The sequence below is a fragment of the Vanessa cardui genome, chromosome 16 (assembly GCF_905220365.1).
Source record: "Vanessa cardui chromosome 16, ilVanCard2.1, whole genome shotgun sequence".
Taxonomy (NCBI): Eukaryota; Metazoa; Arthropoda; class Insecta; order Lepidoptera; family Nymphalidae; genus Vanessa; species Vanessa cardui.
In genome coordinates, this window is record NC_061138.1 from 6698417 (window position 1) to 6715301 (window position 16885).

Here is a 16885-nt window from a genome sequence, read left to right on the forward strand (position 1 = left end):
ATACAAAGCTAAAGCTGACTCGGGAGAAACTATAACGATTTCGCTCTTGACTACGAAACGTTAAAAATAATATGTAAATTGGTAGCGTTTACAGGTTTCGTAATTTTAAATCCCGTTATTATTATTATTTGATCCAGCTTCTCAATATGAGACTTCTTTATTTAGCTGTGAAATATTTACCAACTGTCACAATATATAAATTAGCATATTTTTGGTATGATGAAACTGTAACCGATCCCGTTCATACTCGGTGGTAGCCGGTAGAACACTGTACAAATCCACCTGAGAAGGTACTACTGACTTGTCATATATGCTATCTACAAACAGCAATACCTAGTATTGTTGTGTACACAGTATTGTTGGTTTTAAAGATGAATAAGCCAGTGAACTAAGCAAAAGACCTAAGCGATGGGCACATTAAAAAACCTTATGTTTATTCGAACGCAGTCGCAAGCACAACTATTATACATTATTTTATATTATTTATTTACTAAAATCAGCTTTGATCTAAAAAATTAAGTCACAAATGAAGACAACCTATTAATTAAGTCTTCCAAGATCTAGGTTAGAGCACAAACTAACATTTCCAAGTTTTGTGACTTATAATTGAGTAAGTTAGTACGTTTCGACAATAAGTTCCAGGGTTTCGTACCTACACAGTATTACGTTTGAATATTCTCCAAGAGAGATGCGTCGTCGACTTGTGTATATGAATTTGTTATATTGTATTGTGGTTTACTTATATACAATTAGGCAGAATGTCGTGTCCACTTATGACTATCTGTGATTCAAAGGACTAGGTGCCATATTCACACAAACATTATTATAAACTGTTTAGGTAAGTGATTTGTGTGTGTGTTTGTGCGTTGTGTAAAGAAGAACTAAGTAGATTAAATAAAAAATGTCTCTAGGTTGTTCTAAGAGTAGAATAACCGTAGAAATTAGTGGAATTAGATATAATTTATTCAATGCGAGAAATTCTGGGGCAGACACCATCAGACAGATAGACAGTTCAACACCATTGTGAAATTCAAAAAAATTTCTTTCTACTTTAGTTTTCAATCTTACTTTTGAGAATATTATCGATTTCTATTACCTATTTACGTTTTTTTTAACCCTTTAATTTAACAAAAATAATTCGGAAACATTTAAGTTTCTCCAGTTACTAAATCCACAAAATCCTTAAAAAGAAATACTAGTACACCTATAGACTGATAGCATAATATTATTATTTTAATATGAAGTAACATTCGTATACTTAACTGAGACACATCAATTCTTTCCTGTATACAATAAAATTTTAGTGATAAAAATAAATGATAATTATATAATTGTCATCAATATTAATAATGCTTAATACATATTTTTTAATTATGGTGGCGGTTATTTTATGTATTTAAGTTTTTTACTAATATGAAATCACCATTGACCGTATTACCTCGGTCATGGCAGTAAAAACAGTATTACAGCCGCTGCAAAAAAATGGACTACTGATTAAAAAAAATGGCCTCTCAATTAGCCTGTTTCTTCTGAAAATTGAAAACATACCCGCCAGAACTTGTAAAGCCTACATATATTTAAAAGTTCCTTTTGATAACAATTGATTATATTGACGTTAATAATTATTCGGTTCATTTCGGTCAAGAAGTAAGCCACAACAGTCTTAGACAATCCCATGACACAGGAGAATCTCTCACGTTCAACCTTTTTAAGTAATCATTTTTATAAATGTTGCATTAATTTATTTTACTTTAACAGAAATAAAATAAAAACACTTAGAACTGTATATATGGCATTTGACTTACGCAACACAAGCCTAAAACTTGATTTTATATATATCTGTTTTGTTTATTATATAACATTGAGAAATGGCGATCTTACAAACGAACATTCGCCTCTAATTTTCCTCTGTAATTTCTAAATTTTGTTTTATTTTAAAATAATTGAACGTGTAAATAATTGTAAGACATCTTAAACCGCCCATAGACATTGGCTGTAAGAAGTATTAGCCATCCCTTACAGGGTTAATGCGCCATCAACCTAACTATCCCTCGTGCCTGTAATTACACTGGCTTTCTTATCCTTCAAACCGGAACACAACAATCCTAAGTTAGGCGGTAAATTATCTCATATGGACGATATCTACCAGGGGTGTTATGGATATTATGTAATTTCGAATTTCGATAAGGACATGGCTATATGAGTAACACTTTAGCGGTGTCAGATAACATTTTTTTTCGGAATTCCGATTTTTTGGATGATACTATAAATGATGATAAATTGACCAAATTATTTTATTTTAACTTTAAGGTATAACAATTATACAAAACCAAAATTATAATAATCAATGTTTTATTTGAAATAGCGAACTTTCTTTCATTCCCAATTCTTAAACCTTCTGCGGATAATTTCCAAAATCGCTGTAACAACTGTAGGTATTCTACTCATAAGCAGAAGCCGAAGCACAGATTTCCATATTTATAATAATATCAGAAACAAACTTCCACACAAACTTTCACCCCAATTTAAAAAAATCATCGGTGATTAGGTAAATTCTTAGTAGGCACTCGACTTTTTTTCAAAGCAATTTCAGAGCAATTAAACCTAGTTTATGCTGTGCTTTGCATGTCAGACAGTAATTTTAAAATATTATTACTTAGGTAGATATTATAGCCAACTCAATAATTTAATATTATAATATAGTAATAAATTATTGCATTTCCGTTGTGCATTATAATAGTCTTTTTCTTTTTTTTTAAATAAAGCCAAACACTACTGTTGTATACGTACCAATCGGTAGGCATACAACTTCTATATTACTTACTACAGCTCGTGTTATTAAGATAGGTCTACGTTATTTATTTTATCTGACTGTTTTTTTTATTTTATTTTACAACATCACATACATTACTCTGATCCCAATGTAAGTAGCTGAAGCACTTGTGTTATGGAAATCAGAAGTAACGACGGTACCACAAACACCCAGACCCAAGACAACATAGAAAACTAATGGTAATCTATATCGACTCGGCCGGGAATCGAACCCGGAACCTCAGAGTGGCGTACCCATGAAAACCGGTGTACACATCACTCGACCATGGAGGTCGTCAAAATGTTTTATATTTAAGATAAATAATATTAATATTAATTTAATCATTCAGCTAAATAAAGTTTTTATTCTAAAAAAGTAGTAGTTTGCTTATTATTATACGTCAGCGCCTGTTTATGACATAAAACAATAACATCCTACAAATAAGGTTTATACAAACTATTTACTTTACTTATATATTACTAGTGTCAAACAAATGATTATCTTAAATAAACATATAACGAACGCCAATTCTATTTAAAGCCGTGAAATAAGATCTCAGGGAACCCTAAGGCATAAATTTAAGAAAAAAGTTTTAAAGATGCTATTACTACTGGGTATATTAGACTGGGCAATGTTCTTAGGCAATAACTTAGGAGAATTTCCATCGCATTTTTTATCGCATGAAAATCACTAATTTACTCCAGAACTTGACAGTTTTCCGTCCCTGGCGGGTACACTGTTTTCCAGAGTTTACCGACGTCGGTAAAAAATGTCGCACTAAAATCGAGTTTCCGTAACCGCTCATAATGTAATTAGCAGTAAGAATGTGATAAAAGTATTAAGCCGAGAAAGAAAATACTTTTTATGAGAATAATACGATCAATTGGATATGGTTCGGAAATTATTTTATGTCAATAATAGCAGTAATATAAATAAATTTTATACTAATATTATCTCATAATACTTACTTTTACTTTTTGTTATAATATTTAAGAAAAGATTATTAATTTAGCTTTTTTGTGTGTACTTGCTAATTTATATCCTGGCTGATTGTGAACTCATTTTAGTAATTCTTCTTATATTCGGTAAATACATTTACATTTAAATTTAAAATTAAAGTACACCAATAGGTGGAAATCTAGGTGATTTGACATCTGTTATCTATAAGTGGTGCTGTCTCACTTGAGTAGCACACATGAGTGTCCTATCCATTACATTCAATCATTATAATAAAATGTAGATAAGCACTTATTATAAGTACCGTCAACGTGCGACTAAACAACAAAGACAACAGCGCGATTTTTAAGACTTTTCTACTTCGCACAACCACGCTGTGGAACCAGCTTGCGCCGGCGGTTTTTCCGAACCGATACGATTTGGGACCCTTCAAAAAAAGAGCGTTCCTTAAAGGCCGGCAACGCACCTGCAAGCTCCCCGGTGTTGCAGATGTCCATGGGCAGTGGTGATCACTTTCCATCAGGTGAGCCTTCTGCTCGTCTATGATGGCCTTATATATATAGCAAAAGTAAAACCATAATGATGATGAATGTATTCTATTACCGTAATTGGTGGTTAGATTACCCAGACTAACTCTGGCGTTGGTAGGTAATAAGGACAACATAAATAAATTATAGGAATTAAAATATTTATAAAACCTAGGTATCTGTAATTTCAGCATATCTATAAATATAGAATTAATAACTTAGTTAAGTTGTAAGCAATTCTTTAAGGAACATTAATTATTTTCTGTAAAATGTTGGTATCGAATTCGTACTATGAACTATGGTGTAAAAAATGTTTTAAGGTCACCCATAGCATAAACAGGCGTAACAGTTCATTATATAAAATAGCATTGTTGTTTCATCAAAAGTACTGTAATGTATTCATTTTTTAATATGAGACTAAATTATTTTAAAACACTTATCATCTTTCACCTATCAATTTAAATCAGTGTATTATATGAAACTAAAATGAAGAGCAAAGTTAAGACAATTTATTCGTATAACCTTTCTCACACACACATGTTTAAGTGCAGGTTAAGGAAATAAATAAACAGAATAATGCAACATATTTTATTATTATTACCATTCTTATCAAACTTCATCACATAAGGGACCATTATCCTAAGAATGTTACATTATTTGAACAGTAACTTAATAATTGCTGTAAACCAGGCAAGGTAAGAAATCCGATTACTGGCTTACAAAAATTGGCAGCGTTCTAATTAAAATTTACATAAGAATTACTAATATTCATATCACAATATTAAATTAGTGACAGTGTAAAAAGGAAATAACCAAGAAATTAAACAAAATTTGTGCTCTTAAGGGTAGAAAGGTCTACGGATGATAATATAAACTGAAATTATTTTCTTACTTATACTATTACACAATTCACTTCCAAAATTAACATCAACATTCATTAGACAATTAAGATTATTATATATTTTTGAATGATTAAGGGTATAATAAGATTAATTAATTCGTATGAGAACAAAAAAAAAACAACAGGAAAAGTAAAAGATAGAAGGATGAATATTGAACAACATATGATTTCACAATCTGTTTAAATGAGTCAAATGAATTTTAGGTTCTGTTAATATCTGATGTATTGTAGTTGGAGCTGGGTTGACATTATATAACCATTTTAGCTTCACTCACACTAGCACATTCTATTTCATTTAAACAGTGAGGCTGAAAAATTATATAAAAGTAAGAATTTGTTTGGCACTTTCATGCTTTTATTTTATCATTATTTTTGGTTTAACTAATGTTAATTTTTATAATCGTTACCATAATACATATAATATGATATAGTGAAGCTAACCTAGTAAAATCACACCCAATACATATATTCCTCACAGTCACTGTACCTTCTCGTAGTTATAAAAGTATCGCTTTTTATAAATTTTATACTATACAATGAGCTAATTTTTTTTCTATTTAATATGTACCAAAATGCTGTAAATTATAATTGAAATAAATCTATCACTTTTATTGATATTTTTCTAGGTGTAACTTATTATATGAATATACAATAATAGGTTACATTATTTAAAATTTGACCATACATTTGAGATACCACTTTGTCAATGTCTTTTTGTTTCCTTTTAACAACAACCAGGACGAATCACACAAACATTTTAAGCACTTGTCAAACATACATGGATACATTCACCATTCCGCATCACCATTAGCTTTTTGAAAAACATAATCTTTACCAGATAAATTCATTATTCCATCTTTGAGATAGAATTTCCATTTATTGCGACTACGAGTTATCTTGTCATATTGGCATACAACAACATTCTCCGTGTCGAACATATCACCGGGTTCTTCATCCGAAACGTCATCACCAGAATTTAGCGGCTCCTCTTCTGCACCTCCACTTTCATCTCTTTCCTCTTCTTCCTCTTCAGCTCGCTCCTCTGCTGACTCTTCATCTTCATCATCATCACCACCACCATCTTCTGATCCATCTCCAACATTTGAGCCGTCATCATCGGATGAATCTAACGCACCATCTAATGAGAATGGAGCAGCACCGCTCCTGCCGCCTCCACCACCATCAAATTCATTTTGTTGGCCGGCTAAAGCTGAATTGATATGTTGTTGTAAGAGAGTGGCAGCTAGAGGCTGCGGCAAACTTATTGTTGCATTAATAATAGGACCTGTAAGGACTTGATGTAGTTTATTTCCATTAAGAGCAGATGCTGGAATTTGTATGGTAAAAGAACGTGGTTGTGATCCAGGTACGCCTGGTTGAGCTGGTAATGTTAATTGCACTGGAACTTTATTGTTAGGATCAAGAACATGGTGAGGGTGAGCACCGGGTATATTAGACGATGGTGCACCACCATGTTCAACTCCAGAATGTTGGCTTGAACTTTGAGATGCCATATCTGGAGCCCTTTTTGGTATAACATTACTGCCATTGGCTTTCTGGAAGTTTTGTAGTGCCGGTGGTGGCGGCATTACGGGTGCTTCGGGTTGCGGAGGGTCCATAGCACCACTGGCCGTTAACTTTGTTTTCCATAACTGTTTTAACTCTTGCAAAACCTGTTCATCTACACCGTCATCGAGAAAGCAATCCCGCACACCAGCTATCACATCGTCCACCACTGTGTTGTAAAGTTTCAATACGGATAATTGACTCATCGTCATTTTGATATTTTTTATGTATACTGTATTTCTTTAAAGTTACATGTATCACTATATCGAAAATAATTGTAAAGTATGTACTTGAAAATGGTAATTCAAGTAAAAAGTGCGCATCGACTTTTGTATTCACATCTCATCTCAATGTCAACCCGTAATAATCGAAATTATATACATAGTCATTATGGTGAAACAGCAGTATTTGCGTATATTAAAATCGACAATCACAAATGGTTAATACCAAGAAAACCAAAGGTATTTAATTAAAACTTCACCATATCCAAATAATTTCACGAAAAACACTGGAAATTAATTTTGACAATTGACGACTAAAACATAACCTACAAACAAAATGCAGAATATTAATGCCAGATTACAAAAAATTGTCTATGGACGCGCTAGAATCTCAATATCGGAATATCTGAAGTTCGGCGCATGCGCGACAACAGCGCCGCCCTTTCTCTCGTCGCTGAGGCCCCGCCCGGTTATATGATCGACGCTGGTTGATGTCTAATTTAAAAATAAATATTTGGTGGACACTGTTGTAGGTACCAAGTATAGGCAAAAAATTATATATAAATTGATGATAATATATTTATAATGTAAGTATCTGACTGACGCATTACTCGTGGCGGTTGTTGTAAATAATTATTATTACTCAGCACTTCAACTCATAAATACAATTTGTGAAATAAAAAATATTGAAAAACTTAGTTATGAGATGTACCACATTATTTTTATTTGAAATAAAAATAATATGGTCTCCTACAATTTACTAATCCTTACTAGTAGCGTTCCAAGCGGTTATAATATGAAACACTTTTTCGTGTCATGTATATTTCGAGTCAAATATGACTGAGCTTTTGCGGCTTATTACTTTTAAGTATGTCTGCGTATAATTTCAACGACAATTTAATCGAATAAAATAAATTGGTTAACATAATTGCCAGAGGTATATATTGTACCTGTAGTTTAGTCGTTTTCATACAATATAGTGAAATACCTATCTGTGTGTATTTAAATGTTAAACGATTAATTGCTTTATTTAAATAAATTTGAAAATCGTCTGGTTGACTTCACTCCACTAAACAAATCATTCTAACTTGTCATACATTAGCAGTTATGTATTGTATATTATGTAAGGCATACTCAAAAAACGAATTGTTTACTTAATTTTATCTGAAAAATAGCATTTCTTAATAATTAATTACTTGCTAGTGACAGCAAAAATAATTAAAAGCAAAACGACAAGTATCGAAAAAAGAAACATATGAATCCAGCACGACTAATTAAAGCAGTTTGCTTACTATAAGTTTCAGGACTTTAAGATCCTTTTCTAAAAATATAACTATTTTACATTTGCTTTAAACCGACTATTCAAAATAAGAAAGACTGAAATCTATGTAGATTCCGCTAAAATTAACTTTTGCTTTCTTTTCAGTTCATAGTAGAAAAGTAGACAATGTTTCATGTAGTTCGAAGAAGTTAAGATAACCTCTTCCTACCGCTAACATCACCTTACTGTACTGAGTTTGAAAGTATTAAACTCCCTATATACTTTTTGATGTAAAAGCAAGGTAACTTCGTAAAACACAGCGAGTAGCCAGGGGCTTGAGCTATTTGTGTGCGATCGATACGTCCAAGAATGTCATTTCATTACTTGCTCACCTGAACTATCACTCATGTGATTATTCTAGCCGCATTACCCACAAATCTGTACGTTGCGTACGTGCCATGAAGCGCATATTACTGTAAAGGTTAACGTAATTGAATTTACCTGATATAAAACCTATTGAAAACAATTGATCGTGAAGTGGATATAGTTTATAAATTAGAGGTATTTATTTCATAGAACTTGTGGTAAAATCAAATAAACCCTGTGAACCGTATTTACATGTAATAAAAAATATATTTGTGCTTTTAAAGAAAAAGGGTCTCATTAGTGGAACGTCCAGATTGATTATATTAGGCTCCGAATACTTCTTCAAACGTATTTTCTCTGTATGACACGACTATCTTTATAACATTAAAAGTATTGTAATTTTACAATATATACGATTACATTGATGTATAATTTTATTGCTATTTTTTTATTTGAAATTGAAAATTAAAATTCTTTACGCGTTATGTTGAACGCGATGAGTCATTTGAATTTTGTTATGTAAAAAACAACTAACCACGTCAGCCATGTTCAATTTAATGAGCATTTTAGGAAGCATCAAAGCGAACATTACAAACTGAAATACGTCATGTTAAATGTAGAGTTGAGTACACAGTTGTTTTCCATAACAAAGGATCGTTTAGCGTGAGTCTGTTTCTGTTGCGCCAAAACATTTTTATATTCGCGGTTTAACATGGTATAAAATACAAAACGTAGTAAGGTCTTATTGCAAATATGTAATGTATAGATTTTATCACTCTTTAGATTGAATTTATATTAGCTTCTTTCTCACTTAAATGTATATGCATGTGGTGTTAGTCTACACAAAGTTACAAATTATTAATATTTACATAGCTTTATTATAATTGTAACGTATCAACCCATTTAATTTGTAATTTGACGAACCTTAAATAAATAAAAAATTAAATAAATTATTTATTACAAGAGCTCTCTACATAACTTTGAAACATAAGATTTATTAATAAAAAATTAAAAAGCAAATATTTTCACAACTTTAAAATAAATCTGTTTTTAATTCACATTAAACTTGCTCTGAAAGAAAAAAAATCGTTCATATGCGTTATTCCCATAGGTAACCCGCGAAATAAAATCGAGCAACCGGTCGAAACTTGTTGTTAACTTTAAAATTTTACAATATTGTTCTTGGAGGCGTGATATTTTTAATGTACATTTATCGATATGGGATATAAGCTTTTATAAGGTACGGTTTTCCAAGTTAATTTTTGGTACAGTTATGATTATGTAAAAAAGGTCTTATATCTTTAGATTTTAGATTAGAATTCCGTCGTAATAATGGGCGTCGTATACAAAGTAATCAATAAAATGATCGATACTGTTTCTTAAGAATTACGATAACATTAAGTGTTGACTGTAATAATATAGTACCTGTAGGTACATTTAAAAAGCAAATATTTCATTTATTATCCCGTGAAAACTAATCTAAATCCTTATAAAAATCATTCGAACAGGGTCTGACGGTATTCCTGAGTACTGAGCGATTTACTGGTTGGTGGTCGTCGGTGGTACATAAGCATAAAATGTATACCTAGCTGACGTTGTCTGCACGATTCCGGGGTGAACATAGTCGTTGGCAAAACCTGCGATATAAGCCTTCATATAGCATCATATAAAACGGGATCAAGGGAGTTCTATGAAAAAATTCACCACTTCTGTTGGTGTTCGGTTTTAAACGAGAGGACCAACGGTTTGGCCCTAAAGACTGTTGGGTTTTGACTGCTTCAAAAATGCCATAGGAGTGGCTCCCAGCGATTTTTATATTATTCTTTTTGTTCAAATAAAATCAATTGACATCTAATATAAATATTATTCGAATAAGCTTTTCAAATATTTTCGAATCGTTAATTTCCAGTAGACACTAGTAGATTGGAATGAATCTTCTAGATCCAACCACTAATAAAAGACAATGGGATTTATATAAATCATTCATCATTTATATAAATCACTCATCATCAAAAACTAAAAAAATTAGATATAACCTGACTGAAAGACAAGAAGTGCTAATTTCATGCTTTTTTGTCATGTATATTATCTTGTGTTATCATGTATGTATATGCTTTATTTATTAATATTATTAACAAACGATTTGAATTTGAGAATTGGCAAATTAATCATATCTGCGAAGTTTTATTATAGAAACTGCTTGGCCTTATAAGTTAACTTTACTTGTGTTTACACAATAATAATAATCACGGGTTCTATCAAAGTCACTAAGAGTATAAATATATGTTATAAATACGAAAGCAACTTTGCCTTATTCTATATTATGATATTATTATAAAAAAATCTTGTTTCTTTACTAAATTTACATACATACAAAAACATAAACATTACATACAAAAACCCGTCGTCTCGAATCACTCAACCTGTTAAAAAACGCATCATAGTCCGTTGTGTAATTTTAAATATACATAGGGACAGACAGCAGTAAGTTTGTTTTATACAATGTAATGATTTGGAATGGAGATAGTGTGAGTCCCGGTGAATTAAAAAAAGATTTTTCTTTTTTGCATTCTCCCCTCGAGCTAGTAAAATTATGGGTGACGATCTGTTTGCTACAGATAAACTTTTATAAATTTCAGCTAGTATTTTTGAAAATATGTTGCGACGCATCTGTAAGGAGTTTCGAGCTCCAACGCCATAAATATACCGGACAGCTCTCTTTTATATAATGAAAATAGATTCAATATTTGTATCGTTACCCCAAAGAAATTCACTTTTGACATAAACGAATCAGTGTCGTGACCTGATTAGAGATGAATCTGCTTCTGTGATTTTTACTTCATCTTGTTTATCTTTCGACTCAGGCGGGCCCAAGAGGTTCAACGTTAAAACAACAAAATTAAAGAACAAGTAATAAAATAAACCATAATTTGTTCATTTTATACTTTTTTAATATTTTTATTTTGGAATTCTTAGTAGAATTTAATATATAACACTAGCCACTATTACTAATACTTATATGGCATACGTATTTGTACAATGCAAAATGACTGTTGTAGTGATAACTTTTCATTAAAATTTGTATTTACGTTTTTGTAACAAATAAGAGAACAATAGTTTCATAGACTTGATTCGAATTTGACCACACGTACTAATAAGCGATAAATAACAAGATAATGTTATCGGTTTTTGCAAACTGGCTATTATTGCCAACTGTGCCTGGAATACGATAACAGCGTACAATAACGTAGCTCCCAGCTTTGATTAGGAGCGTAGGTGGAGGCATCACATGACGAAAATGTGGATGATTATTTTTTACATTATACCCTTTTTTAGTAAGCAATAAGGAGATAATGTGTATTTCGTTGTAAAAGAACATACAATTTTTTATAATATGGCATGCTTAAACAATTATAATAAACAGTAGAGCCTTTAGACATACGACATGACGGTACCATGGGACAAGATAAAAAAATACCTTTTTACATAAAACCAGTAGTCTATTTAAATTTTGAAATTCATGTTAAAATATAAAAAAGATAAATGCTATATTCATTTTTATTTTATAATTGGATGGCAATTACAAATATGGTCTAATATCAAATTCTTTTATTTTTGTCGTGGAATTTTAGAAATACGTACATGTATTAGTATATTAAGAAAAAATAAATATTTGAACAAAGTTTTTTATATCATCAAAGTTCTAGATCTACATAATACAAAGTTCTTTTGATAGTTAAAATTCTCAATTTGTATTGGCGTAAATATTACATGTTGAGTCAATCTTATGGTAATAGTAACATAGGGTATACATATATTCCAAAGCACAGTTCGAATAAATTACCTCTCAACATGACAAACTCCAATGAGCCCAAGATAGCGGCTAAATGTAGCAGAAACTTCTATCATCCATTCGGTTTGTATGACGCAAGGATGTATAAGTTTCCAACTTTATAAAGCGACACTGGGTTTGTACAACTTTATGCTTAAATTGTTGAAAGTCTAGGCAAAGGACTTAAATAATTTATTTATATCATTTTAAAGTTTGTGAGTTAAGTTATTGACTTGAATGTCACTTTATACTTTTACTTATAAGATATTCAGAAATTGTTTATCTTTAGTATAATATTTATGGAAAGAAAAATGATTTTACTTTTTAGTATATAAATTTTTAATCTCACGCTTCATTTCATTTTATATGTTAGAGAATAAATCTACCATTGGTTTTGTTTTTGTAGTGATTTGTTAGTATTTTAATATTGTTACGTTGAAAAACAATACGATTAAGACACCTTTTATCCTCAATGAGCTGATTCTACTACTGAGAGTAAATATGCCGATTTACATTTTTTGTTCAATATAAAAAATCTCCGAATTAATAGGAAAGTTAACGATCATAAATAATTGTTTAGTATTCTAAGGAAGATTATTTTCACAATGGCGTTAGTTATACTTTTTTTTACCTTACAAGTAATTTATAATATTTCGTTAGTAGATATAGTAATAGAGTTCTGTACAAGAGGTTTGAAGATTACGAAATAATATCTACTTATATAATTTTAAAGTGTGTGAGCTAATTTTGTGGACTCCCGAAGAGAAAACTTTTGAAACAAAGCACCTATCCTTTTGTATTTAGAATATATAAATGTATAATTTTATGTATAAGATATATACATACATATATGGTTATGTGTAAAGACAATAATATTACTGGCAGTAGGGCGGTATCACATATTCCACCCGCTGAACAGCAATTGTGTTGTTGTTGCGATCCGGTTCGAAAGATGATCGAGCCAGTGTAGCTGCAGGAACAAGAGGCACAACATTTTAGCCCTTAAGGTTATCGGCACACTGCCAATACAATACAAGGGAAGGTGACCACATACCATCAAATGAGGCATTTGTCCATCCGCCTACTAGTAAAAAGATAAAGTAAAAAAATAATAACATTTTATAACATACTTCTAATTATAACGATTTTTTAATAAAAATACTGTTTCTTGATTTCAGCATTACGAAAATGCAGGTAGCGTACGCTACAATAGTAGTGTTAGCGTTAGTACAAACTGAATCTCTGAATTATTTATATTGACAATACTTTTTATATTTAAAGTGTACTTTCAGAACCAGCGTTAACTCTGTTTACTATATAAAATATATTCGTTTTTAGAAGGAGTAATTGGTCAAATTGACGATAATCATTTTTTTTTTGAAACCTTGAATATTTATAAAATAAAAAGTAAACAAGATGGAGTAAAGTAAAATAAAAAGTAATAGAAGATGGAGCGCTCATAACATTATGGCAAAGCAACAAAAGCTAATATGAAATCAATAGCGAATGGAAATTCCCAGTAGTAGATATGTGTAGTAATTAACTATTTGTAAATACATCAATATGTAATTATTAAAATAGTTGTAATTTTAATTACTTATTGGTGTAAAGACGCGTCATTTCGTACTACCGGGAAATTGCATTTTCTTTTGATTTTTTATTTGGTTTCGTTGCTTCATTATAATGTTCAGCGCGCTCGGCCTTTTGTTTTATGTATAATCTGTGCTGAAACCATTTTTGTTATTCGTAGCCTTTTGATCCGCGAGTATCAAGCTAATGGTAGCTTATGAATCATAAGTCATTTTACTATTTACAAGCAAAACGAAACGTTTCTTGATAAAATAAAAATGGTTCGTCATTTTCCGATTCAAAAATCATAACATAGTCAACAGATTAATAAAAGGAAACACGTAGATTGGTAGGCGAGAGAGCCGCATCTGGTGGGATTATTGCTTGACAGATCCTGTTTAATTAACTTGTAACATACTTGTAACCCTCCGACAGCCCACTTGTCATCCCTAATCCTTTCGATACACGCGTAATAAGGCGCCTTCGAGACAAATAATAACATATTAATTAATACACGACATGACGTCATTTAAATTGGCTTTGCTTTAAATAGCTACCTATATTATAAGACACTTCAAATTTAACCATTCTTTATTAACAGCATAATATATGGTTTATACGGCTAAATATTATATAAACGAAAGAAATTTTATACTAAAAAAGCTCATTAGTTTTCTATGTTTTCTTGGGTCTGGGTGTTTGTAGTACCGTCGTTAATTCTGATTTTCCATAACAAAAGTACTTTATCTATTTACATTGCGATCAGAATAATGTGCGTGTTGTTGTCTAATATTTATTTATAGTATACACGGAATTATGATTATTTATCTGTAATGTATTTATAATTTACTGTAAGTTCGTTCTTGTCTGCATTTTCTTCCAACAATATTTCTACAACGGATGCTCTTTATAATGTCAATACAGTATGAAACAGTAACCGGTTAACAAATATTTTTAAAGCGAGCGTATTTTATTTTGATAGCGGGCGAGGGCGCTACCAATCAATATTTTATATGCATAAGCGCAACAGATACACAAGCGTCGAGTTGATATTCCATGTTTAATTTCATGTTGGAATCTATTCGAGTGAAGTTATTAGTATTGCTTGTACGACTAGTCGTTCAAATAGACGTAAAATTCAATACAAAATTTAAAATTATTAATTAAAATATCAGAAATATTTTAATAATGTTTTTCTTTCGGTATACATTTGCATAATATCCTATTTATTAACATGAGTATTTGCTTTATAGTTAAACGCCTTTAAAGTTTTAAAAATGTACGAGCTCTCGCTCATACATACGGCAGTAGAGTATAAATTTTTACATAATGCAACGATAAATTAAGATTTTCATCCTACAGTTAGATCGCTATTTATGTTGGAAGTTTCAGTTGAGGGTAAAATTTACCATGAAACAGTAGCAATAGTAAATACAGAGTTGAAGTGCCTACTTACATTACAAATAATATTTTGAGTATACATATTGTATATTTTGTAGATATTCGAGGTATAAGATAAATATTAGTTTAGATTTATTTCATAAATTCTAAAGGGAAGGCTATTTGTTACAGTAGATAAAAAATGAAGATATAAAATAGAGCATTTAAAAAATTATAATCAAATATGAATATTTGATTATAATTTTTTATTTTATTACTAAAATGATCATTAGTGTCCACTGAAAAATTAAAAAAAAATTAATATATGTCGGCGCGGAACCACGAATTTAAGAAAAACACGTGTCCAGAAATGATTATTTTAATAATTTAAAACTGTTTCATTGTTAAATGAATAATTTTTAGTGAATTTTGAAATGTTAAATTACTCTGAAAAATTTAATGTTTGTAAACAACTGTTATTTTGAGTGAATAAGTCTACCCACCTATTTTTGTTATAAAAGGTCAAGCGACTGCCGGTTTCGACAGACTTGGTCGAGCCGTCGGAGCGATCGGACCGTCTCATATTGGAATAAATCAGAGATGATTATTTCCTGAGTTTTATTTCATACCACCGAAGATGGTTAAAGATCGAAACTCTGACACTCGTGACGTCAGCTATGCTGATGTCATGTTTTTTAAAAACGCGCTCGGACATGCCTCCTCCGTTATCAGAAGTGGGATTGGAACAAACTCCGATCTCTGCTACGTCCTCATCAGCTTCGGTTTCACCTGTCACATAAGGATCGCTACAAGACATAACCATATTGCGAAGTGATACGAAGATCTCTAAGCACTGCACAGTTACTGCCCGGTGTAATGAGGCCCATCTATGTGGGAGGACCGCAAACCACGAATCCAATAAATCATTCATCAGCTCCAAGGCCGACTAGTGCGGGAGTACCCAGTTCGTCAACACTTGAGGACGTCAACAATTAAGAACAATACACTTCAAGGGCATCCTCATTTGCCATGCTGTTCATATGTGTGGAACATCTTAATTGAAAAATCAACAAGTGAACATGTGGATCACGGAGATCATGGATATCATGGGGAAATGAGACACACTAAGATAAACAACACGTCAGGAACCAGCCGAGCAAATGGCCAAGTGGAAAGAATTATTACTACCCTCAAAAACGAGTTAATAAAAAGGAAGAACTGCGAGACCGAACAGTGCATCTAGTATATGGAGTTGCACCACCCACTTTTTACACAAAGAAAACATTGCATACCACCTGAACCTCTTAAAACTGATCGACATTAATAAAGAGTCCACGTAACCACCATTACTTGATGTGATTAATTAATTGTGTCTTTCGAGATTTGCAGGTTTCATAAGAATAACGACAGTGGAGAAGGTGGTCGGCAGAGGGCGCTCGTGATCAGCTTCGTCGTGCACCGCAGCCGGGCGACCAAGAAATGCGACTGGTGCA

At 31.6% G+C, this 16885-nt stretch overlaps 2 protein-coding genes across 2 annotated transcripts in view; both read right to left on the minus strand.

The window, feature by feature from the left end:
- LOC124536161 (regulating synaptic membrane exocytosis protein 2) overlaps positions 1 to 16885 on the minus strand; it is a 125517-nt gene that overhangs the window by 52394 nt on the left and 56238 nt on the right. The window lies entirely within an intron of this gene.
- On the minus strand, positions 4871 to 7371 carry LOC124536159 (transcription initiation factor IIA subunit 1). The gene has a single exon (XM_047112623.1). The coding sequence runs from the start codon at positions 6973 to 6975 to the stop codon at positions 5986 to 5988; it is 990 nt and encodes a 329-aa protein (XP_046968579.1). The 5' UTR covers positions 6976 to 7371; the 3' UTR covers positions 4871 to 5985.